Here is a 27,470-nt window from a genome sequence, read left to right on the forward strand (position 1 = left end):
CCCAGGCTTTGAGGGGCTGAGGCCAAAGGAAAGTCCCTCAAACCTCAGAGGGAGGAGAAGCGACAGGTGCCAGAGTGGTGTAATGATGTAAATAGAATCGAACATAACAATGCACAGAGATGGGAATGTATGGATATGAAAGTAAGGGTGGAAACAGTCTCTGAATGATTTTCTTTTGTAAATAATTTATTGTGAATAAAGTCTATTTTTGGTTTAAAAATTGGAATAGGGTTTCATCAAAGTGCCATCCAGAGAAAATGGTTAATTGCATTTTTGCAGAGCAAATAAAAATGTGTTGAATGTTGATCAGTGTATTTGTTTGTAAAAGCAATTATTATGTTTTTGTTCATTGAATTTTTTTGGTGACTGAATAGTTACAATATTATGTGCATGTATGAAGTATCTTTACCTTTTTTGCCATAATGCTGTCAACTAAAATTAGTGCATGCGACTGAAATGTTGTTTTGAACACAACTGATCAGCAATTTCCTTCAAATAATACTGCCTTTTTTCTGTATTTTATCTTTAGTGTGTGTGCTGATCTTTTGTGGTTTCTGTTTACACTAGGCAGTGCTGTGTAAGCTAAAAGCCCCAAATGATGCAGCACTGTAAAGCATAAAAGGTGAGATCAAACAATACCCAGTCTAGAATGTTGGGGATCTTGTAACCTTGATGGCAAATGCAATAGTTTGAATTTTTAGTTTTATTTAAAAAAAAGTGTTCTTTATTTTGAACACTATCAGATGTTGTTAAAAATTGTATAGTTTGAACAAATTTGTAATTGCTCTTTAAAAGTTATAAAATGTGCACGAACATCTAGAATTCAAATATTAGTCTTGGGCATTTTCATGTTGATGATTGGTAACTAACTAAATTGTCCAGCTAACAACGAAGATGATATTTGAAAGAATCATAATGAAGTTTTGCTTAATTGTAGAAGGCCTGTTTAAATGAAAACAAAGCTGAATATTACATTTCAGCTTATTAGACTTTTTGGCTCTGAGGAGAAAGCAGTCAACGGAAACGAGTATTTATCCTGGGAAACTAACAACATATCAAACTCGAAGAAGTTGATACATGAAGGTTCCATTGCAGAAATGGGGAATAAATTTTCATTCATTTTTACTAACTGCAAGTTGATTAATGTGTGTTAATCAGTTTGTCACCTATCCTCATTAAATATCTGTCTTTTGATTTGTTTTATTAAATTTTGGCCTGTTCATCAAAGACCACTGATTATTTTTCTACAGTTATGTATTTGATCCAAAGGTAGCATGTAAGTCAGGATGGCCAAACTAGCTTAAGGTAAGAACCACATACGATAAACTTCAGATGTTTGAGAGCCGCAAGACATGAAAAAAATTACATACATGTTTGTACTCTTACACGCACATTCTGATACAAAAAATATATAAATATTAAGAAATACATGTTATGTAATATTTGTTCATGTATGTAGTTTTTAAACTGCTAATTTGTATTGGTTTCAATAATCAAAATGTACACAACGTGTACAGTGCTTGCATAAAAGTTGAATTTTGAGGTCCATTTTTTAGGATAAAGTTTAGGGGGTTGATTATTACACACATACAACTTTTGACCATGGCGCCAAGAACTTGGATGGGTGACTAGCAGGGACCGGGTCATCAGGAGCTCCAATGGGTGGATTGGTGTCTGGGGTTAAGGCAAGATTCCAAAGTCGGGACGTTGAGAGATTGAGTGGGTGGGCGGCCAGGGTGTCGGGAGCTCCGGATGGTGGGTGGCCGGGGTGTCAGGAACTCTGGAAGGCGCACGGCCTGGGGCTACAGGAGGGCACGTGGCCGAGGGCTGCAGGAGGGTATGTGGCTGGGGGCTGTGGGCGGGCGGCCGGGGTATTGGGAGCCTAGGCAGGCTGGTGTGTCAGGAGTTCTGAGGGGGCTACAGCCAGCTGGTGTGTCAGGAGTTCTGGAGAGTGTACGGCCAGCTGGTGTGTCAGGAGCTCAGACAGGAAGGCGGATGACCTTGGTCATACTTACACCCTGATAATTCCACTGCCCATAACACAGCCACATGTGCCACAATCACGCGATCGCAAGCCAAGCCCACTAATACTAGACAGCCAGATACTTCTGCAATCCGCACATTCATGTCAGAGAGTCGCATCTAGCTCGTGAGCTGTGGTTTGACCATTCCTGATATGTGAACAATTATCAGTTGAGAGTAACAGTTCAATGATAAATAAAATAAATTGCAACCAATTAAGTTGGAATTAAAGAAAAGTTAAGACCAAAGAAGACAATTGATCATATGATTAAATGAGATTTCCTTTTTCAGCTTTTGTGACTTTGCTGAATGGAGAGCAAGCGCAGGATGCTATTCGAAAATTCCGTAAGTTCAATTTCCTGGGAAGAGAAATATCTGTTCAGCTACAACCGACAGATAGCTTGCTTTGCGTTACACAGCTGCCACTTTCCTATACACAGCAACATTTTGAGGAGCTGGTCCGCCTCTATGGAAACTTGGAGCGATGCTTCCTAGTTTATAATGAGACTACTGGACATTCAAAAGGTTATGGTTTTGTGGAATACATGAAGAAGGACTCTGCTGCTCGAGCTAAATCTGAACTTATGGGTAAACAGCTGGAATCCTGCATTCTGTATGTGCAATGGACAGATGTCGATCACCTGTCAGCTGATTTCCTTCATTCAAAGTGCCTTTGCATTGATAAAATACCCTATGACTATAAAGATGCAGAGGAGCTGACGCAACTTTTCTCCCAAATGTTTAAACCAGTTTTTTTTCAGGTATGTGGAGCCATCAGGGAATATGCTTATGCATTTTTTTCATGTTGTGAACTGTTGACTTTAAATTCAGTGGTTGTAATATTTTTAAACTGTGCAATATAATTTCATGAATTGAATAATAACATGTGACATTTTGCACACTGTCTTGGTGCTCTCTAAACATTTCATTTCCTTCACTGCTGCTTTCATCTTATCTATCGCCCATTATCTAATTAGAACATTTATCTAATTTTCAGAAAAGCAATCCCATGGAAATTAGTAACCTTCCACAATCTGCCTTTTATTGATATAAAATGTACTTTAATATAGGAGTTATCTTTTCCAGGCCAGTTAGGAATTTACAAATGGGAATAATAGAAATCAAGATTAGTCATTGACATGTCATTCTTCCAAGCATCAGACTCTTCACTTTACCCCTTATTTGATGGAAAATTTCTGCACAAGTACTTTTGACCAAATATTCAAAGAGATTAAGCCATTTTGTATTTGAGTAACTTGGCCCTGACCCAACTTATCATTTTACATTGAAAACATTTGGCTCTCATCCCTGCCTTATCATCTAATAAGGTCAAGGCAGATGTTTGACTTTGGTATCACTTTGATGTATAGGTACTCTCAAACTTACAACGTACTTGACTGCGTTAATCTGTATACATGACCAAATTTTTAAAAAATGTATATAAGAAAAAATATAAAATTTACGTGGCTTGTGTGGTATTTGACAAATTATAACAGGAATACAGGGCATGTCGGAGCGAAAATGTATGTACTTACATTGTTAGTTGGTGTCCTAGGGTTAATCTTGATTCCTGTGTGCATGCGTGAGTCTTCGGTTGGCACATGTGTGGTGGGTTTGTGTAATGGAGTTCAGTTGACGCATGCGCGAGAGTTAAGGGCACAAATTCAATATCATCAGGGTGCTTAACTCTTGTGCATGAGCCAACTGAACTCCATTACACAAACCGACCACACATGTGCCAACCGAAGACTCACGCATGCATCGCTTGTCATTTAAAAAAAATTCTGCTTTTTTGATGTGATGATTCATTTTTCTATATGTTCCATCTGTAATGTCTTTGCCTCTTCATTTATCCTGTCTGGATCCCCTTGGAGCTTCTGTTCTCCTTGCCATTCAGTCTGCATCAGAAGCTTCATGTTATCTGCAACCTTGGATAAATTATATATGGCAGCAGGTCTAAACACTGTGTCGCCCTAATGGTTCAATTTTCCAGCCATAAAATTGCCTGTTTATATCTACATTAACACATTTTCAGTTCCCACCAGTGTAATACTCCCCAAAACAATGGAGTTTAACTTTGTTCAATATTTGTTTCATGTAGCTCCTTATTACCTTTCTCCATGCAATATTTTACATTTACTGTGTTTTCCCCTCCTATTTGTTATGTTAAATACACCCTGGGGAAAAAAAACTGTCAGATTTGCCAAGCATAATATCCCTTTCATAAATCTTTGTGATTCTACCCAAGTTCCCTGTTTCTCCTGTAATTTCTGCATTATTCACACTGTTAATTGCTGGTTTATTATTTTCCCATCACTCCATTTTTTTTAACGACTGGAGATGCATTTTCTACCTTGCAGTCTGAGGAACTTTGGAATTTTGGAATATGACACCCAGTGCATCCACAACTTCTGTTGCAACCTGTTTCAAAGTCTTGATGCAGATTATCCCTGTGGATTTAATCAACCTTTGGTTTATTATTTTCTCAATTTTTTTAAACAATTACATATTTCTATTTTTCATTCATTCTTGACCACTAACCACAAAGATGGATGAAAACTATTATTTTGATTTCTGTTTCCTTCCCTTATTTTGTCTTGATCGTGAAGAAATCCACGTTACCTTTTCCTAATTTTACAGTTAGCTTTTTATTTTTCCTTTGATTATTGTCTCATTTTTGGTCTCTTTTGCTTCATTTGTAAATTTGCTCAATTCATACATTTCCAGCTCATTTTGAATTAATTATTTTTCCTTTTGGGTTGTTGTATATTTTATGCAAGTTTTTTTAGAGTTGTTTTTAAATGTTAGCCATTGGTTATTTAGTGTCATACATTTTAATGTGGTTCCACGTCTTTCCAAATACAGTACTACTTAATTTAAAATTTCACTCTTAGGTTTATTTATTGACTATTACATTTGTACTGGATTATTGCTCTCCTGCTTTGGAGCAGAGCACTTCAAATTCTTTGAGATTTTAATCAAAAGTTTTTGAATTAAGTTGTCTTTTAAATATTTTGTAAATGAGTACCTGTATTTACATATCTTTATTTTGGGTACCCTCAAAATGGCTGCCATGTTCTGATTCCTGCCTCCTACAACTTCATCCTCCCACCACTAACCAAAGCTGAACTTGTATCAGGTAGTACAGATAAATGTGGTATTGAAAGTTAGGATTTTTTTAAAGTCTAAAAATCTCTCTTGCACGACTGATTTATTTTGAGTGGCAACTAACTTCTGTGACACATCACCTGATTCCAGCATGGATCTCCAAATGTTGACCTGAATGTCTAATTTTTATTTTATTTAACCAGACAGCTTTCATTTCTGATCAGCTCAGTACTTTGGTTTCTGAGAATACCTTTATTTACATTGATAATTTATATTATCTGAAGTGTCTGAGCCCTCTGAGTCATGGATTTAATTAGCATGGAAACTGTCCCTTTGGCTCAACTTGTCCATGACTATGTTGCCCATCTAAGTTATTCCAATTTGTCACACTTGGCCAAAATCCTTCTAACCTTTTCCTATCCATGTAACTTTCTAATTACCTTTCAGATATTGTAATTGAACCCACCTCTACCACTTCCTATGTCAGCTCATTCCATATACACACCAGACTGCGGAAAAAATTTCACCCCGATCCCTTTTAAATCTTTCATCTTTAAACCTCTAGTTTTAGACACTCCTATCCAGATTTTGTATTCCTGTGTATAAGGTCACCTCCCCACCCCTCATCCTATGTACTTAATGCCTTGACCAATTTAAGACTCATACAATGAGGAAGCTTGATAGATGGATTAACATTAACATCATGGTTAGAAACAGGAGACAAAATCTGGCAACATACCTGCATTACATAGGCGCAAGGATATAGTGCGACCCACTGTGCTTTGCTGCCTGCCCCCCTCTCTCTCTCTTCACGCCCCCGCCCCCAAACCTTGTCCTTCCTCTTCCATTCCAATCAGGCTAAGTCAAGATACCTGGAGGACAGGCATTAAGCTCTGACAGACCCTGTAGTTGATGTGTTTTTCTTTTCTTCTTCGTTTTTAATTTGTTATTTGCCTTGGTTAGTGGTGTCTTGTTTCTTTTATATGTTAAATAAACGTTTTTGTCTTTTCATGTAAGTTAAATTTCTTTATTTAAATGGTTATTGTGTTTTTTTATTGTTTTCTGTTGTGGGCGGAGGGGTGGATAAAAGACTCAGCAGAAGAAATGTAAATATATTTGATGAATGTAATTGTTGAACTGTAAATTATTGGAATTGTCTGAGTTTGAAAAAATTATAAATAAAATTTTCACAAAAAAAAAGAAACGGGAGGCAACAACTACAATTCAGAGGGTGAGAGATCATGCTAAATTATGTTAAATCCTGCCATCATTACCCTGTCTACTTGTACCGCTACTTATAGTAAGCTATGTACCTGTACATAGCTTCCCCTAGTTTGACTTGCTAAAATGCAACCACTTGCACTTAACAGAACTAAATTCCATCTGCTCTTCTTTGGTCCACTGACTCAGTTGAACAAGATCCAGTTGTAATATTGGATAACCTTCTTCATTGTCCACTATACTACCAATTTCAGTATCATCCACAAACTTACTTATTACACCACCCAAATTCTCATCTACATCATTAATATAAATATGCAGAGTAGACCCAACACTGATTCCTACAACACACCGTTTGTCACAGGCCTCAAGTCTGAAAACATTTTCTATTTCCTACCATCAATTTGATCTGTATTCATTTGGCTAGATCACCCTGGATTCCATGTAATCTAACCTTCTGGTCAAGCCTATAATGTGGAAGCTCATCAAAGGCCTTGATAAAGTCCATGTGGATGATGTCTACTGTTCTGCTTTGGTCTTCTTTGTCATGCTATTAAAAAGCCTCCTCCCTCACCACCATTTGGGGACCCAAACAGTGAAGCAACAGTACACTTGTGAATCTGCAGGGATCATCTCAGAATCAGAATTTATTGTCATGGACAAGTCATGAATTTCGGTGTTTTGTGGCAGGATCCTCGTGAAACATTCATATTATAACCATCTTACAACATTATTATAAAAAAAGTCAAAATAATAGTGCACAAAAAGTAAGGCAGTGTCTATGGTTTGTTGATTCAGGAATCTGTTGACAGTGGGAAAGAAGTTGTCTTTGAGCCATTGAGTGCTCATCTTTAGACTCCTGTACCTTTTTCCCGATAGTAGCAGAGTGAAGTTGCTTTTTAAGACGCCGCCTCATGTAGATGTCCTTGATGGAGTGAAGTCTGTGGCTTGTGATGTTGCAGGTCGAGTTAACAACCTTCTGGAGTTCATTCTTGTCCTGGGAGTTTGAGCCTCCATACCAGGCAGTGATGCAACCAACCAGAATGCTCTCCACAGTACACCTGTGGAAGTTTATGACCATCTTCAGTGACATACTGAATCTCCTCAGACACCTCATGAAGTGTAGCCACTGGCAGGCCTTCTTTGTAATTGCATCCACGTTGAGGCTCCAGGGTAGATTCTTGGAGATGTTCATAACCAGGAATTTAAAGTTGTTGACCTTTTCCACTACTGAACTCTCGATAGTGTTCCCCTATCTTCCTCTACTGCATCAGGTACTCCCGTGTGGTCTCTTTTGCATCGGAGAGACTGGACACAGGCTGTGACATTTCTTCGTGGAGCAGCTTTGCTCTGTCTGCCATGATAGCAGGGATCTTCCAGTGGCAACCCATTTCAATTCTCTGCCTCATTCCCAAGCCAACCTGAATGTCGATGGTCTCGTGCACTGCCAGACTAAAGCCACCTGGAAATTGGAGGAACAACACCTCGTATTCCATCTGGACAACCTCCACTCAAATGGCAATAACATTGACTTCTGATTTTCTACAGTTCCTCCTATTCCCCACTCTCTTTCTGCCTGCATTCATAGAGCCACACCCTACCCTTCCTATGCATGGTCCAATTATCACAGTTGGCCTTTTCTACTGCCTCAGCCTTTTTATTCAGGCTCCTATCTGCTTTTTGCTGATGCCTTGGCTAAGGCCTCAGGCTTGAAATTATATATACTATATGTAAATTTATATATCTTCACCTCCTATAAATGCTGTGAGACCTGCTAAGTTCCTCCAGGATATTTAAGTTTTTACTATCAAGGAATAGACCTATCCTTTTCCATAATTATCTTAAAACTTGTGGCATTATTAACACTAAATCCAAAATGTTCCCTAGCACTCAATTCCATCACTCCCTGATTTTAGTTCCTGTATTGTACTCTCTCTAGTTGGGACTTGTATACCGTGAAATTCCTGGCATCCAGCATCAATAGGGATTGTTAGATGCTGGATAAGTGAATTTTTTTGTTGTTGATTGTGAGTTGTGTGATTGGCGAGGTGCACCAATTCTAAACTTCCAAATTTTTTACTTATTTATTTTCCACAATTTTTTTTTGCCAGTTGTTGGAATTCTGGATAATGGGGTTTTACTATATATTAATTTAGAAATCTTTTCTGAACTCATTTGACAAACTCTAACCCATTCATCCCTTTTACAGCATATGTGGAAAGTTAAAATCACCTACTATCACAACCTTGTGTTGCTCTCTCTGTACAAAAATACTCCTCCAATTCCCACTGACCATTGGGAGGTCTGTTGCTTTAACATGGTCACTTAATTTTCATTTCTCAGTTTCACCCCATAGCATCAGTAGACGAGCCCTCTGACTAGTAAAGCTACCCCTCCCCTTTCATTCCCTCCTCTATCTTTTCTAAAACAACGGAACCTTAGAAAATTGAGCTGCTAGGTATGTCCTTCCTGAAGTAAAGAATCTCTAATGGTCACAATGTCATAATTCTACTGCAGATTCACAATCGAAGATTATCTGACTTTCCTACAATACTTGCATTGAAATAATTTAAACACCATGGAGCAGCATTAGCAAACTGTCCTGCAAGGATATTGGTTCCCCTCCAGCTCAAATGCAAACTATCCTACTGGTACAGATTCCCACTTTCCTGGAAGAGAGGCCAGAGATATAAAAATTGAAGACCTGAACTATCTCCTTCATCGTGTATTAAGCTGCTTTATCCTCCTATTTCTGGCCTCGCTAGCACATGGCAAGAAGTAATTTTGAGGTCACAGCCCCTCTGCCTCCCAAATGATCCGGAGTTTATCCTGTTCCTTTCAAAAATATACCAGGGTGTAGGTTAATGGGATCTAAATTGGGCGGCACAGGCTCGTAGGGCCAAATTGGTTGTTGCAGTACTGTATGTCTAGATTTTAAAAAAATTAAACATTCCCTAAAGAGCTGCAGCTGAATGCATTTCTCGCAGGTGAAGTCATCAAAGACTTCGGTGGTGTCACTGATTTCCCACATCCTTGGCTTTGGCTGCCATTGACACTACTCTCTATTGAATAAGGAAAAGCCTTGCCTGTCTTAACCTGAACCTTCCAAAACAAAGCCTCGACACTTCCTCTCAGCATGGTTGCATCCAAATTACTTACCTGTTCTTACCCTTGCCTCCTAACAATCTGCTGACACTGCCAAACCTGTGCCACTCCCTTTGCCTTCACTCACCAAAATCTTTTGAGCCAAAGCCTCCAAGTCCATCCTTGCACTGGGCAACTCGCATAGTGGATGCACCACTTATGCTTATCTTCCTTTTATTGGCTACAATTAATTAACACCTACTTTTACTGGTGCTTTTGAGGGCTCATGCACTCACTGCAAGTTTTGTTCCCTGCAAAGTAAAACTCGCACTGGAAGATTGTGCTGCTATTCCTGCCTCTATTTCAGCCATGTTTTTCTTGTGTCTATAATATTTTTGTCCAATGCCCTGCCTGTCGGACTTCTTGCATTAAAATTAATGCAGTTAAGTCTGTCAAACTTTCCTTGCTCTCCGACTTCTACTTTAACATCTAAATAAGCCTCATCTTTTTCATCTGCAACACTGATGCTTTGGGTTCCACCCTGCTGTCTGACTAGTTTGAACCTTCCCAGGTTGCAGTAGCAAATTGCAGCACCAGTTCAGGGGCAACCAAACCCTCTTAAATACCGGTAGATCCCACCTTACTTAGAATGGTGCCCAATGATCCAAGAAGTGAAGTCCAATGACTTGTAGCATTGTGTAAGTGGACACTTCTAGAGAATAGCTGCATTTTTTTCTGAAGCATTATCTCAAATATTTTTTGTTGGTTCTGTAGCAAGCAGTTTTATTTCAGATTCCTGGTAATTTATTTCCAAAATTCTGCTAATATCTAGGCATATTCCAAACTGAAGTCCTGTTTTTCACAACCTTTTTGTGTTGTGGTTTATGATTGAGTAAAATTGTTTATTAAAGTTTTCAATATGTTCACTGGGTTTTTAACTATTTTATATTGTACCTTTTCACTTTAATAATTTCTCCTTTCCCTCAATCTCACAAGAAATTTCTCCACTCTTTCGTCCTCTCTTCCCTGGACCTTTCATCTAAACTGATCAAATTCAATTTGGGAAGGTTGAGAAAAGATTAAAATCCACTGAGGAATTCCATCTGTCCACCAAACATTGAATGATGGGGAGATGTTCCAGTATTTTTTTAATGTGGTTATTTTTCTTTAATTTGTCAGCTTGCCCAAGGGTCAAGTAGCTATCCTTCTTTTGCTGTGGTGGAGTACAAGTCTGCTGAACAAACTGAATTAGTTCAACAATCCACTGATGGAATGCTTATTGGGGGTAGCCATGTCCATATTACATTTTGTGCTCCCGGACCTCCAGGACGCTGTACACTGGCAGCACTCATTGCTGCTCAGAGGTTGGTAAGTCAGAATTTTAAATCTCTTCTGAGGACAATGAATTGATCTATTTAAGCTAAAGAGCTGGAAGAATTGGTCAACAGATGTTCCTCTACTTATGATGGTTCGACATGATTTTTCAAAGTTGCAGTGGTACAATAGTGTGATTGTGGTTATTTACTTTCATGTATTATGTTAAAGTAAGGTCATCGCAAGCATCATTGATTTTTCCAATAAATATTGCTAATTTCTCTAAGGTAAATTCTTTGTAGCCTCCTTGGTTAATCACTTTTAGTTCAGTCAGAAAGCTTGCAGGGACTGATACAGTGCTACTGGGAGAGAGCGGGACAGTGCGATTAGTGTGGGGACTGATACAGCACTCTTGGAAGAGAGCGGGATCAGGGTGGGGACTGATACAGCATTATCAGGGTAGAGCTGGGCATTGTGATCAATGTGTGACTGATACAGGCCCGTGGAAAGTGGAAAGAGACCGGGGCAGTGGGATCAGTGTTGAGAATGATAAAGTGCAGTGGGTTCAGTGTGGGGACTGATACAGCGAGGTCAGAGTTATACGAAGTATACTTGTATTCGTTTTTGACTTGCAATGGGATTGTCATCATAAGTAGAGGAGTACCTATATTCACAATTCTGTAATATTATTAGCTTAGAATATAAAAAAGCCTCTAATTGGTTTCGTTTTTTTTAGATTTGGAATACAAACCTGAACTTTTGGATGTACATTCTTGTATTTGGGTGCAATTGAGTTATCATTTCAATTTTAAAGTATTTAAAAAAATTGTATAATGCTTGATTTTTTTTTTCAAACAACCAACTGGATTGCTTTCCCCCTTCCCCCATTTCTCTATTTTTGTGCTCCTTTATCCCATCTTTCACACTCCACTTTTTTTCTGCCATGCATCTCTAAATTGCCCAAAATGCTTTGTTGCTTCAAACAGTCGTGAGGTATTTTGCTCTATTTAACATTATTGAAATGTAATAAAGACACATTTGTGTTTTAGATTATTGGTATATTTAAAAAAAAATTCAATATCACATCTCGTCCGTTGAATTTATTTCAACATTCACATGTTTTAAAGGAGGAGGTAAATGTGTGTTATGATTTAGCATAGGGATTTCCAAAGAGACCTCTGAGGGTTTGATAAGTGCCAAGGGGTTAAATGGGAGTCGATAATGCTGGGGGGGGGGGGGGGGTCAATTGAAAATAGCACCAATGGCAGTGTTGGCCAGCCACTCGTGAGAGTGGGCTTTGGTGGCTGTCATGTTGTATCTGATTTCAACCTTTGAATGAGGAAGATGGAAAGAGGAACGTATTCTGTTTTATCACATGTAATTGTCAAATTTTTTGGACCACTTTTTCAGGAAAAAGAACAGGGATAGACTTTTACATGGGACAAACTTTTGACCTCTTGAGTACCTGCGTTCAAGGCATCGGCAGATTGGATGGCTGGGACCAGGTGGTTTGTTCATGGTTGGGTCATCGGTAGCGCAGATGGCATCAGGGTGAGGACCCACGGTTGGGAGTTCATATGGGTGGTCATCAGGACGAGGATCCACGGTCGGGAGTTCGGATGGGTGAATGTCAGGGCAAGGATCTGCAGTCAGACGTTCAGATGGGCAGGTGTGGGGTGGGGGGGGTGGGTGAGGATCCACAGTTGGACCATTGAGAGAACGGATGGGCAAGCGTCTGAGGCCAAAAATAGGGGGGTTAACTTTAATACAGGATCAACTATTATTTGAGTATATACGGTATTTATGTTAGCGCCCATCCCCTGTCCAGCACCACCACACCAACCCCTGTACAGCACTGGTACGCCCACTCCCCCCCCCCCATCCAGTGCCAGGATTCCATGCCTGAGGGTCGACAAAGGATCAAATATTCCATGAAGGGGTTGATGGTCTAAAATGTTTGGGGACCCCGATGTAGAATTGTAGAATCATATAGGTTTAGCGGTTAGCTCAAGACTGTTGTGCTCTTCAAATCTGGCGGTGTCTGTAAGGAGATTGTACATTCTTCCCATGACTGCTTGGGTTTCCTCCCACACTTCAAAATGTACCAGGTTATAGGCCAGTTGGGTATATTTGGAGAGCATGGGCTCGAAGGCCAAAAGGGCCTGTTACCGTGCTGTATGATAAATTTAAATTTATGGATTTACTTTTAGGCCATGAACAGTTTTCTCAACATTTGAGAATGCTTAGCCTATAATAAATCAATATTTCTTAAGGTGACAGAAACGTGCATTGAATTTATTTTCATCAATATAACATTCCCATTATTATACTATCAGGTCCATTTATAATTAACTCCAACTTATGCCTAATTTTTCAAACTATTGCTGGATAAAAATCAAACATTCAATAAAATTAGCCAGACTGCAGTATAAATAATAAGTTAAAAACACAGAGATGCTGGATGCAGGTAGGAACCTCTGAGCCTCCAACGTGGGTCTCCACCTTGACCCTCGTGGTTCACAGGACCAACCTCCAATGGTGGTCTCTACCTTGGCCCCAACAACCCATAAGACTGAGCCTCTGTTGCAAACTCCCACCCTGGCCCCGGTGGCTTTCAGGACTGAGTCTCCATCACAAATTCTCACCCTGGCCCCAATACCCTACAGGACCGAGCCTCCCAACATAAACTCTCTCACCCTGGCCCTGACAGCCTACGTGGCCAAGCCTCTGTGTGTTTTCTCTCTCTCTCACCTCTTTCACGTTCCCTCTCTTTTCCTTGGATATTTACTATCCTCCACCTCCTGATTCACCCCATTCCCCGCCACCCCACCCCACCCCCCACTCCAACACCTTCCGTCATTCCTTGACAAAGGGCTCAGGCCTGAAAAGTTGGCCATATATCTTTGGACGAAGTGAGATTGGCTGAGTTCCTTCAGCATCTGTGTTTTTTAAACAATCATAGTGTCTGCAACTTTTGTGTTTCATTGCAGAATAAATACATTTATATTATTTACAATAAGCATACTATGTATTGATTTAAACAATACTGTCATTATTCCAAATTCTAAATTTTGTTAGAATACTTCTATATACTAATTGTGGCATTGTGTAAGTTTACTAATTATATCTTGCCATAGAATAATGCAACTTGTCAAGGGAATGGTGAGTGCAGATTTCATTATGATAAGGTTGTGGTTGTGGAACTTGCAGATACTTTGTATTCTCAACTTAATGCTATTTCTTCAGGAAGAAGGGATTGAACAATCTCAAAATTTTGTTTGGGCATGTGCGAATAGAAGTTCAGAACCTAGGGCTGTTGAAGAGTAGATGATCTTTGGTCCAATTCACTTTTGATCTTGTGAATTAGAACAGGTTACAAATGTTAAATAGCTGGATAGTGGAATAATGAAGCCCTACCCTAGCTGTGATTGCCTTTTGAATTGTTTCTCTCGGATTATCAGTCATTTAAACATATTTTTAAAAATAATGTTTTAAATCTGTGAAAATACCAAAAAAATTTGAGTAGATAAAAGCATGAATTTAAATTAAAATAATCTTTAAAATAATAAAGGAGAAACCATTTACCCTCACTTAGCTCTTCCATCTAGATAAATGCATCTTTTCAAACATCAGTAATGGCTGGTGGTTAAGTTGAAGGACCAGATAGAAACTTGAGCTTCACTCCTGAACTTGGCAATGAAACTAATGACTGAATGGAAAGTCAACAAGAAAATATGCAGATGCTGGTTTCTGATGCTGGTTTCTAATGCAATACCCAAAAGAGCTGGCGAATCTCAGCAGGGTATGCAACTTCCATTGAAAAGGCAGTTGACATTTTGGGCCTGAGCCCTTCAAGAATGAAGAAGGGATCAGACCTGAAACATTGGCTGCCTTTTACTGTTTCTGGATAAAGCATGACTTGCTGTTTTTCCCAGCACTTTTCTGCATTGGAGTGGGAAGTCACTTGCACAAGGTTCTAACTTCACTGCAGCGAACTTAACTTTGTCACTGCAATGACTTCTGTACTGCAGTGGAAGTGAGGAATGTGCTAACTAGCAAAGAGAATCTCGTTGGCAGTTTTTTTCCCAAGATGGCAGCAGTATGTAAAATGTGAGATCAAACCCTAATTTACTTTTTACCCCAGAAAATAGACTGCCATAAGTTCAGAAGTCATTTGCTGTTTTGGGAACTCCCAATAATAATAAGTTCTTTTGTCCTATCAAAGTGGGGAGTAAGGTTGATGTTCCAGTTCCTCATTCCGATCTTCTGCCTGTTTGGGACCTTTATATTTCCAATTGCCGCCATGACATCGACTGTATTGTCTTCACTGCTCCCTTCACTCATTCCAACCTCACCCACTTGGAATGCCTGGACCTCCATTCTCTTAACACCAATCTGAACCTCACCATCAAACCTGCAGACAAGGGTGGCGCTGTTGTGGTATGACGCATCTACCTTTATCTGGCTGAAGCCAGACGACAACTCTCCTTTTACTTACCTCTCCAACAGGACCCCACCAAAATATTAAATCATTGTATCCTCCACCATCTCTGATCTCATCACTTCCGGTCACCTCCCCGACACGACCTCCAGCCTTATTGTTTCCCAACCCCATAAAACTTGTGTCTACCTCCTACCCAAGATCCACAAACCCAAATGTCCTGGCAGACTCATCGTATCCGTGTGCTCCTGCCCCACCAAATTGGTCTCGCTTACCTCAACTCTGTCTCTCCCCCCCCCCCACCTACATCTAAAACACTTCACATGCCCTCCATCAGTGCAATAACTTCCAGTTCCCTGAACTCGATCTCCTCATTTTTACCATGGATATCCAATCCCTATACATCTCCATCCTCCATATTGAAGGCTTAAAAATCATTTGTTTCATTTTGGATAATAGAACCAACCAGACCCCCCTCCACCACCACACTTCTCTGGTTGGCAGAACTTGTCCTCACCCTCAATAATTTCTCCTTTGACTCATCGCACTTTTTCCAGGTTAAAGGAATAGCCATGGGAACCCTCATGGGCTTCAGCTATGCCTGCCTTTTTGTTGGCTTCGTGGAACAATCCATGCTACAAGCCTGCACAGGCAAAGCCCCTCAACTCAATAAGAAATTGATGACTACTTTGGTGCTGCCTCATGTACCTATGATGAGGTCATTGACTTCATCCACTTAGCTGCCAACTTCTACCCTGACCTCAAATTCATTTAGTCCATCTCTCCCTTTCCTTGATCTATCTCCCTCTCAGGAGCCAAATTCTCAACAGACATATTCCACCAACTCCCACAGCTACCTCAACTACACCTTTTCCCATTTCATTCTCTCAATTCGTCTCTCTCCATCGCATCTGGACCCAGGATGAGGTATGTCCTCCTCCTTCAAACAATGTGACTTTCCCTTTAGCACCATCAACTCGGCACTCACTCACATATCCTCTGCTCTGGCCCCCTCTGCCTCCACATGCAACAAGGGCAGGATTCTTCTTATTCTCACCTACCACCCCAGCAGCCTCCTCATCCAATACATCCTCCACCGCCATTTCCATCATTTACTACATGATCCCACCATTAGACACATATTCTCCTCTCCACCTTCTGCAGGGACCACTTCCTCTCTGACTCCCTTGTCCACTCCTCCCTCCCCACCAATTGTTCCCTTGAGACTTACATAGAAACATAGGAAGTAGGAACAGGAGTAGGCCAAAAATGGCCCATCGAGCCTGCTCCGCCATTCAATAAGATCAAGGCTGATCTAATTTATGACCTAACTCCACCTACCTGCCTTCTCCCCATATCCCCTAATTCCTCTATCATTTAAAAATTTATCTAACCAAATTTTAAATATGTTTAATGAAGCAGCCTCAACCACTTCCCTGGTTGGAGAATTCCAAACATTCACTACTCTCTGGGAAAAACTATTTTTCCTCATCTCTGTCCTAAATCTACTCCCCCGAATCTTGAGACTGTGTCCTCTCATTTTAGTTTCCCCGGCCAGCTCAAAAAACCTTCCTACAACTATCCTATCCATACCCTTCATAATCCTATATGTTTCTATAAGATCTCCTCTCATTCTTCTGAACTCAAGCGAATACAATCCTAGACGATTTAATCTTTCATCATAAGTCAACCACTTTATCCCAGGGATCAACCTAGTAAACCTCCTCTGGACCGTCTCCAAAGCCATTATATCCTTCCTCAAATATGGAGACCAGAACTGGACACAGTACTCCAGGTGCGGTCTCATCAGTACCTTATACAGTTGCAACATTACCTCCCTACTCCTGAATTCAATTCCTCTAGCGATGAAGGCCAACATTCCATTTGCCTTCTTAATAACCTGCTGCACCTGCAACCTAACTTTTTGCGATTCATGCACAAGCACTCCCAAGTCCCTCTGCACAACAGCATGCTGTAGTTTTTCACCCTTTAAATAATATTCAGCTCTTTTATTTTTCTTACCCCTGTTACCACAGGAGATGCTCCATGTGCCCATACCTCCTTCCTCAAGACCATTTGAGGCCAAACACTCCTTCCAAGTGAAGCAACATTTCACTTGTGAATCTGCAGGGGTCATCTACTGCATCCGATGCTCTCGTTGCAGACTCCTCTACGTCGGAGAGACTGGGAGTCTACTTTGTTGGACCCCTTGGCTCTGTCCGCTGCACTAGTGTGGATCTCCCAGTGGCTACCATTTCAATTCTCCATCCCATTTCCTTGCTGACATGTCTGTCCATGGAATCACTGTTAGACTGAGGCCACCCACAAAATGGAGGAACATCATCTCATCTTCTGATTGCGCACCCTCCAACCAGATGGCATTAATATTGATTTCTCTGGCTTTTGTTAAAACTACCCCTTCCCCTTCACCTTTCCATCTCTGCCTCTCCATTCTGTCTCCTTTCACACAAACATGATGAATTCTGACCTCATCCCTTATCATATCCAATTAACACCTCTTGTTGGTCTGGATCCTCCCCCAACCAGCATTGTCTGAATTCTAATACTGTCTGAGATTTCCTACTACTGGGTTATTCCTTGAAGGACTCAGGCCCGAAATGACAGCAACACATCTATCTCCTATAGAAGTTACAAAGACCAGCTGAGTTCCTCCAGCATTTTGTTGTTTTTACTACAATCACAGCATCTGCAGACTTTCATGATTTACTCAGTTGATGGTCATAGAAGGATAGCCTTATTGGGAATGTGTTTCACCTCAGTGCTTTAGTAGATGGTGGGAAAGTGCTGCATTCTAAAGCTCATTCTTTTGGGCTTAAGGATATCAACATTCTGGGAAATGGTAGGAATTAGCAGTAATGAAAAGGTGGATTGATGGTGACTAACCATTTCCATAATTAGAGATGGAAATGCTGGGATCTAGCATTTTGCAGTTAACCATATAACCATTTACAGAGCGGAAACAGGCCACGTCAGCCTTTCAAGTCCGCACCAGTTCATTAGAAGAACTCCACTAGTTCAAACCTCCTGCTATATGAGGAACATCATATAATTTTTGGTTCCAACTAAAGTTGAAATTTCTATTTTGGCTGGACAACTTAGCAAAGGTTAACTGACAGGTTAATGTTTTATGTCAATTTGTTGCTCAAATGGAGTAGACTAATATTTTAATCATTTGATTCCATAGAATATCACTGATGAGCTGCTGTGCATGGATCAGATTTTTCACAGCTTCCATGCATGCAAGTTAGTCAACAAGAACCTGGAGTTTGGATGGCAGCATAATTTAGAATTGAACCTCTCAGATTTATTGCAGAAACAATAATCATATGGAATAATTGTTCATTTCATAATGATCTCTGACTTTGAAAAGCAAGGTGCAGGCAACATTTTTAACATTTTACTTGATCTTTAAGTGCAAGAGTTAAAAAAAAATCCATCAGGTTAAGTTTAAGAAACATTTATTTTTAATTACATCATTAAAATAGCTAATTTTGAAATAAAAATGCTTAGTTTATGATCAAAGTCCTTTAAACAAGAATGAGCTATCAAAAACGTTCAGGCCAGTTGAGGATAGGCCCTGAGATTTGATGCTTGAGACCATTACTCGTGAGCCACTCTTGCTTCATAGGCATCCTCAGCAGAGAGGCCTATGAAATTAAATTTATAGAGCAACAATGTGCTTGTGGATTTGGGAATAATGTAAGTGGCAATCTGGATTAAGTGTGATACTACCAACCACTAGTAGCATTCTAAGAGCTATTTTGAATGGAATGATTAATGCTTCATTTAACTCTCCATTAATATTTTCATGAATTGTAAATTCATTGCTTACAGCAAGTTCTGTAAACTATTTTATTAATGTGCTATGGTGGCAACTAATTTACTGCTATGTAAACTTCAAAATGTTTAGTTTTATAGTAGTTGGGAATCTAACTCTGAATTAACTTCTCTCAAGTTGATAAACAGCAGAAAGGACCAACTTCCTGAACCCAACCCTTTGCAGTACGTGAACCCCCTGAGTAATCCTGCTGTATTACAGTTGCTACTGAGACCATACTTCAATGGGCATGCTGGCAAAAAAAGTGAGTTTTTTTTTTGCAAGGTAATTTTGAAGCCTTGAGTCTCATTTAAGATTTTAATAATTGAACTGTGAATAGTATTTAAGATGTGATTGAAACAAGCATATATGAGGATCCAGGAGGTAATGGTTCAGGGCCTCCAGCAGTTTTCTTATCATTTATTTACAGGGGGATTTCTGGCTTGAAAGATGGAAACAAAGCTTGTTGAGTGAATGAGCAATCTGACTATGGCAATGTGGTATAAGAGGCCATTGAAGTGTGGAGGAGGATTCCCAGATTTGGCTCCTTTGGTGGCAAATGGCAGAAATTAGACATTTTCTTGAATTGGCTGGTGGCAGAAAGTGCCATTTGGCGGGGTTTTGGAAGATTTTTAGGATTCTTTTTGGTTCTGTTGGTGCTTTTTACTACTTAAAAAAAAAAATTTGGTGCCAAATCTGGCAACCCTGGTATGGAGAGTATGGGAAGGCACATTAATGTCAAGAGAAAGCATGATCAACTGATATATGTAAATCTCTTCAGCCCTAAATGAATCCTGAATGCTGCATTCCTGATGCATTGGTTGAGGTTATGTGTTTTCCTCAAGACTGCTGAAGAGATTGCATTTGTAGTTATAATCTATGGATAAACACAAGTATGAGGTACTGATGAGAGATTACAAGGCATCAAATAAAAATGCATGATCTTGGAATATAATTTTTTTTTGAATATTTTTTCATTTTTCAATCAATAAAAAAGAAAACATCATACATTTTGTCAATATCTATACAAATAGCCACCAACTAATTACAGACATGTGATGTTTCCCTCTCCTTCTCCCACCCCCCACCTAAAAAACCCTGAAAGGAAAAATTTAAACCAACCCTGTATGATCAGACCGTCCACAACATCAAAACAAAAACTAGATGAAGCGTTGGTGCTTCCATTGCAGATCTGGAGAAACATTGGAGCTACTCCCTTATATCATTTCTTTATTAATCCACCTATTGGTATTTTCATTGGGGTGCAGCTACAGTTGCACTTCCTTGTGTTTCAAATATGGTTACCATATTCTAACGAAGGTGCCTTGTCAGTTTCTTAGATTATGTGTGTGTTTTTATTTTCTCTTGGGAATACAGCTATGCTTCTCTAGTCCACCAACTGATAAGGAGAGAGGAATCAGACTTCCAAGTCATTACTATACATTTTTTTGCTACCGACAAAGCAACTAATACAAATTGAATTTGGATAGTTTATAGCTTATGTCCATAAGGTTCCCCAAAAGATATAACATCAGGTCCGGCAGAAAGCCTACACCTGTTAACTTGGTTAATTAGCTAAATCCTGCCAAAATGGGCCAACCTTTTCACAGGACCAAGTTGCATGAACAATGTTCCCACCTCCATCTCCAACACCTAAAGCACATCTCTGACACCTCCGGTTTTGCCTTATGGATCTTTTGTGGTGTGAGGTATTGAACCAATCTGTATCTAGAATCAATCACTGCTGTCACAATGTTTCTACACCAGTCCGACCAGAATTTCTCACTAATTGTGATGCCCAAGTCCGACTCCCATCTCTCCCTTGATCTGTGTAGCCCCTGCTTGGGGCTCTCAGTTAGGAACAATCTTAACTGGAGAAAACAGTGAAAGGTCCCATAAGGCAAATTGTAACGGCGCTATGGTGGCACTGCAACTCACGGGAGGCATCGAAGTGACCATGTGATGTCTGTGTGTGATGATATCAGTGTGTGTTGAGCGCGTGATTCTGGCTTTTAAAAGGTTGTGTGAGTGATGAAGAGTAAATCTATTTGATTCACTCTAAAAATGTCTTGTGTTGTTTTTTCATCATGTCCACTGTGATTCCAGTGGCCATAATTGGTGACCCTGATGAGTCCAAAAACATAATTTTGGACAAACATGGACTCTGCAGCCGTTGCTGTGAAGCCACCACCTTTCTGGACAGCTGAGCCTGAACTGTGGTTCCAACAGGCTGAAGCACAGTTTCAACTTCGCAAAGTGAATTGGACACCACTCGTTATTACCATCTTGTCAGTGCCCTGGACCAGGCTGTCACTAAGAGGAACAGCGATTTCCTATGGGATCCACCACATACCAGCAAGTATGATACTTTAAAAGCACTTTTATTACATGTATATGGTATGTCTCTAAGGGAAAGGGCAGCCAAACTAATACATTTCAATTGGTTGGGAGACTGCATCCCTTCAGATCTAATGGATGAAATGCAGCTGGCGAAAGGCCCAATATTTTATTTGAGCAGCTCTTTTTAGAGTGAATTCCAGATAATATTAGGCTCTTGTTATTCCAAGTGTTCATTTGAAGACCCAAGGGCTGTAGCAGCAGAGGCAGACATTCTATGGATAGCTAATAAGTACAGCAAGGAAAGACAAGTCTGCACAACTAATCCCTCTGATATTGACCCCGTGTCACACTCTACAAGCAGGCAAAGCCCGAAGAAAAGCAAGCAGCCTGTAGACACCTTGTTTTGATGTTATTACTACAGGCGTTGGGGTAAATGCCCGCAAGTGCTTTCCACCTTGCTTGTCTATGGGAAACACCCAGGCCAACTGCCAGGGAGGGCTGTGGCGGTTGGCAAGAAACCTGCAAGTTTACTGTATGTATGGGACCAGTTGTCCCAGCGAAAATTCCTGGTGGACACTGGATCAGAAGTTACTGTATTTCCACCCACCAGTTTTGACTCACACCATCGTACCCCAGACCTGCAACTATGAGCAGTTAACAGTTCCAACATTCTGACCTTTGGCACCAGGAAGATGAATGTCAAGTTTGAAAATCATCTTTACACCAGGCCATTTATTATAGCAGCAGTATCCCTTTGATTGGTGCAGATTTTCTTTGGGCTCATTAATTCCTCATCGACTTAAAAGGGTGTCGGCTAATAGATGGAACTACTTTTCAGACTATCCCTCTGGCAGATGCATATACTCCTGCTCTACACCTTCAAACATTAAGTAAACCAGTAGATGAATTCTCCAAGCCATTGGAAGATTTCCCTGTGATTACAACTCTAGAATTTTCTGCTTCCACTGCAAAGCATGGTGTTACTCATCGCATTTGTACTAAGGGCCTCCTATCCATGCTAAAGTGCACAGCTTTCCTCCAGAGAAGATGGACTTACCTAAGGAAGAGTTTTCCAAGATGGAACTAGGCATAATTCATAGGTCTGACAGTTCCTGGGCATCTCCATAACATATGGTCCAAAAACACAATGCAAGTTGGCGACCTTGTGGAGATTACAGACGGCTTAACTACGCCACCATTCTATATTTTTATCCGATACCTCATATTCAGGATTTCTCGGCTAATTTACATGTCACCAAGAACCAGTAGAGCCAGATGATGTTCCAAAAACAGCATAATTACCCCATTTGGGGTTGTTTGAATTTTTACGAATGCCATTGGGATTAAAGAATGCAGCTCAATCATTTCAATAGGTGATGGTTGCTTTAGGACGTGGTATGACCAATTTCTTCATTTACCTTGATGACATTTTAGTGGCCAGTGGGACAAAGGAAGAACATTTAGAACATCTTTATACACTTTTTATTTGTCTTCAAAAGTTTGGACTGACCATCAATCCAGATAAATGCATCTTTGGACAAGAAATTATTAATTTCTTGGGGCATAGGATTACTCAGGACGGCATGACTGCTGCCATCCAAAGTTGAGGCCATTACCAAATATTCAAGACCTGCTACGGTTAAAAGCCTACAGAAATTCTAGGGAATGGTACATTTTTACCATCGCTTTCTTCCAGGAGCAGCTCATATCATGAAGCCTCTTTTCGATTTACTGTCCAGAAATGCCAGAACCATCCATTGGACTGAAGTGGGAAAGAATGCCTCCATGAAAACAAAACATTTGCTGACTATGTGTAATGGATGAATATTGGGAGAATTTGGTAAGATAATAGGTTACATACACACATTTTAAAACCGATCTTATTTGAAATACTGAAGAATTCATATTCAGTAAAATTGCAGGATCTTTGGAGACATTAATGCACATTTCACAAGTAGGTGCTAATTGAAATGATGTCATGAAATGAATAGCCATTGTTTTGGAGGAGACAAACTGGCTGCAAGTACCTTCAGTGTGGTCACAGAAAGGTAATTCCTGGGTTTTGTTTAACTAAGGCAACAGCTTTACCAAAAGAGGAGAACTCCTGTGGTTTGCTGAAGAAGGTGGGGGGTTTTGCAAGTGAGAGAGTCACATGGGCTTCCTGGCAGTCTTAAGTTGGAGAGAGAGAGGTGAGACCAATCTCAATAAGCTCTCTCAGCTTGTGTGTCTGACACTGAAAGGAGCTGAACAGTGCAAGCCAGGAAGAGCTGGTTGGAAACAGAAAGTTCCAGAACAATGGATGGCTGGAAGTGCTATTTGTCTGAAGTTTCTCTTGGAATAAGAGCAACAGAAAGGAACTCTGTGGTAGCCTGAAGAGGTTATCATCTGGAAAACCCTGATGGGGCAAGTTTCATCAGTGAGACATTGAGGTGACTAATGGTGGTACCTCAGTTGTGGAAATCCTGGAACAACAAAGCTCTCTCTCTGCAAACCCAACAAGAACCTTCCTGAGCGGTAAACATTTACCTTTTGAGCACCAAAGCTTGGTGAACTTTATACATGTTAAATTCTGTGCACAGTATAAGAATTGCCTGCATCCAGAGAACTTGGAAGAAGGAGAAGTGAGATTGAACTGTGAACCAAATAATTTTTTTAAAATTTACACACACATTACATACACGTGCGCTTTGAATTAGAAGGGGGTTAATTTGGGTTAGTTAAGTATAGAGATAAGTTAAAGTTTGATTCAATTTTCATGTTTAAAGTTGTTTAAAAACTACATCTTGGTGAACGCCTATTGCTGCTGGGTCTTGGGGTCCTTTGGGCTCGTAACACTATGCCACTATGCCCTTTCTACAAACACTTCCAGTATGGCCACAGGAAGTGCACTTCATCAGTATGTCAAAGGGCAAGGGAAACTGTTAGCATTTTTCAACTGCTATCTTCGTGAAGCAGGAAAGGAATACAATGCTGTTGATAAAGAGCTTTTGTCCATTTACTTGTCCATTTGACATTTCCATTATTTTTTTTGAAGGGCAGAAATTTTACTATGTACATTGACCACAAGCACTTAAGATTTGAATTTTCCAAAGTCGCATAGCCCTGATCAGTGCAACAACAAAGGCAATTATCATAAATTTCAGAATTCTCCACAGAAATACTGCATATTTCTGGAAAAGTAGCTGATGCACTTTCCTACTCTGCTTCACTCAAGGATTTGTCAGTAGATCAAGGTATTAGCTACACAGCTTTGGCCGTGGTCCAAGAACATGGCCATGAGACGAATGCTTATCAGGCTGAAATCTTGAACCTGCAATTGAAAGATGTCCCGTTTGGAGATAATGGCATATTACTCCTCTGTGATACATCAATGGGACCCCCACACCCAGTAGTACTAGCATCAAGGAAATGTCGAGTATTCGACTCTGTGTATGGTCTCTCATATCCATTGATTAAATCGACCGTTCATATGGTTTCGGACAGGTTCATGTGGCATGGTCTTAAAAAAAAAAGGTTATACAAATGGCGGGGTCCTGCTTTGCCTAGCAAAAGTTCTGCGGCATACTAAGGCACTTCTGCAGTCCTTCCCAGCAGTTACTCAGCATTTTGCTTATGTCCTTGTGGACATCGTTGGTCCGCTTCCTGTTTCAAGAGGATACTGTTATCTTTTTACAGTAATAGGTTTACACAGTGACCCGAGGCTGTGCCTATGATGGATGCTACTGTAGACACTTGTGCCCGGGCGTTCCTCAGTTCCTGGGTGTCTCGTTTTGGTTTACTGGCGCACGTTACTTCAAATAGAGAACCACAGTTTACTTCCTCGCTGTGGACGGCCTTGTCTCGCTTGCTTGCTTGCCTATCATCCCCAGCCCAATGGAATGATGGAAAGATTTCATCTTAAGTCAGCCTTGATGGCTCAGTTAGAGGGTCCAAACTATGCTGATGAGCTGCCCTGGGCATTAGAACAACTCCAAAGGAGGACCTCTAACCTTCATGTGTGAAACTCATATACAGCGCACTGTTTTTGATTCCAGGGGAGTTCGTCCCCTACCATTCCAACTCCAACGATGATCCTAAGGAACTGTTGAGCAGGCTAAAGGAGACTGTAGGAAAATGACCCCTATACCACTTTGTCACATGGAGAACACTTTTCCTTTGTGCCTAAAGATCTCAAAAACTGTGTATATGTCTTCGTCCAAAGGGGAAACACTTGCTCAACCTTTACAAATGCCCTACGAAGGACCCTATAGGATACTCAGACAACTAGGTGGATCTGTATTTTGGACATTGGTGGGAAGCCACAGTCTTTCACTATTGACAGGCTAAACCAGCTCATGTGGACAAGTCTTCCCCCTGCAGCAGCCAACAGTCCGTTGCAGAGGTTGACAACCTAAAATACAGACAAACCTTTCTGCCGGTTCTGGGGGGCCATATAGCGACTCTATGGCGGGACTTCAGCTCTCAGGAGGCATCAAACCAGCCATGTGACGAGTGCGTGATTCTGGATTTTAAAAGGTTGCGTGGGTGATGAAGAGTAAATGCGTTTGTGTGGTTATTTTGTCGTGCCCACTGTGATTCCATTTACCACAAAATCGTATTTACCTTTTAGCTGCCTGAAGGACATAAGCTGTCTCCTTTCATAGCAGTCTTCAATGTATTGGATTCCCTGCTGATGCCAGATTTCCAAGATTTTATTGCCCAAATTCATGGGCATCATTTCATTCTGGGTCAGTGGCACCTTTGGCAATATACCTACTCTCTCTCCAACACACTCATTGATCTCGTGCCAAATAGTAATCATATGCCTTAATATGGGGTTCTCTGGTTTTTTTTTGCTATTAACTTGGTATCCCATTTATATATAAAATCCTTTGCTGTCTTCTCCCCAATTGCATGCAATCCCATTTGCACCCATTTGAAGAGGGGGATGGTTCCCCCTCTTCAAAGAAGGATGAGAAGAACCTCAAATGAGCTGCTAGATAATATTTTTTAAAAATCAGGTAACATTTAAACCCCCCCCCCAGCTGTAGTCCCATGTCAATTTTTCTAAAGATATTCTGGGTACTTTCGCATTCCAAGTAAGTGTCCTTATATTACCATTTAGCATTTTAAAGAATGGGTAGAGATTGGAAGTGGTATTGGAGTCTTGGCATCACCTTCATTTTTACACAACTAACTCTCCCCATTAAAGTGATGGGAACGTACCTCCATCTTAAGTCACCTTCAATCTTTTCCATCATAGGGAGGTAGATAAGTTTGTTTAAGTTTTTCAGGTTACTGTCAATCTTGATTTCTAGATATTTAACACCTTGTCTGTCATCTGAATTTACTATTTCTTTGATATCCTTTATAGTCAAGTGTATTCAGTGTTATGATTTTTTTTCTATATTGACTTTGTAGCCTGATATCATGCCATAATCCTCCAGTGTGGGATCTTAGAATATAAATCTTACTGACTGAAAACATGCATCAGGTTGGAGTGTTAAATTGTGTGGATCAGAGAGATATAGGAGGAGGTTATTTGGATTCATTCGAGGGAGTGTATCGAAGGTTTACCGGACTGATTTCTAGGAAGTCAGGACGGAGGCATGAAGAAAGACTGAATAAACTAAGGAATCTCATTGAAACATGAAAAATTCTGACAAAATTAGGGCAGATGCAGGAAGAATGATCTTGATGTTGGGGGTTCAGATCAACGGGTCAAATTCTTTAGGGTAAGGAGTACGTAATTTGGGACTGAGATGAGAAACTTCTCTTCAGAGAGATGTGACCTTCCTACTACAGAAAGTTTAAGCCAGTTTGTTAGATAAATTTAAAAGGAAGTTGCATGTGGTCCTTGTGGCTAAAGGAATTGAGGGACGCTGGAGAAAAAGCAGGAAGAGGGTACTGACATCATACAACCGACCATGATTAGATTGAATGGTGGTGTAGGCTTGAAGGGCTGGGATGCAAGACTGGATGAATAGCATAGTTCTAGGGATAGAAGGTGATGGATAGAAGTCCAACTAACTGACTTAGCAGTGCCAAAATTACTGGTCCTGAAGTACTTATAATGCGTGCAAAAACATGTAATTTCTTTGGTATAAAAATAGATGTTAAAAA

General features: G+C 40.3%; 1 protein-coding gene across 1 annotated transcript in view; it reads left to right on the plus strand.

Moving 5' to 3' along the window:
• Nucleotides 1-27,470, plus strand: part of raver2 (ribonucleoprotein, PTB-binding 2) — a 162,381-nt gene that overhangs the window by 36,907 nt on the left and 98,004 nt on the right. The window contains exons 3-5 of the mRNA XM_069942360.1: nucleotides 2,314-2,783; nucleotides 10,615-10,803; nucleotides 19,167-19,293. Coding sequence (XP_069798461.1) covers nucleotides 2,314-2,783; nucleotides 10,615-10,803; nucleotides 19,167-19,293 — 786 coding nt within the window. The remainder of the gene's footprint in view (nucleotides 1-2,313; nucleotides 2,784-10,614; nucleotides 10,804-19,166; nucleotides 19,294-27,470) is intronic.

Source organism: Narcine bancroftii, chromosome 5 (genome assembly GCF_036971445.1).
Source record: "Narcine bancroftii isolate sNarBan1 chromosome 5, sNarBan1.hap1, whole genome shotgun sequence".
Classification (NCBI taxonomy): domain Eukaryota; kingdom Metazoa; phylum Chordata; class Chondrichthyes; order Torpediniformes; family Narcinidae; genus Narcine; species Narcine bancroftii.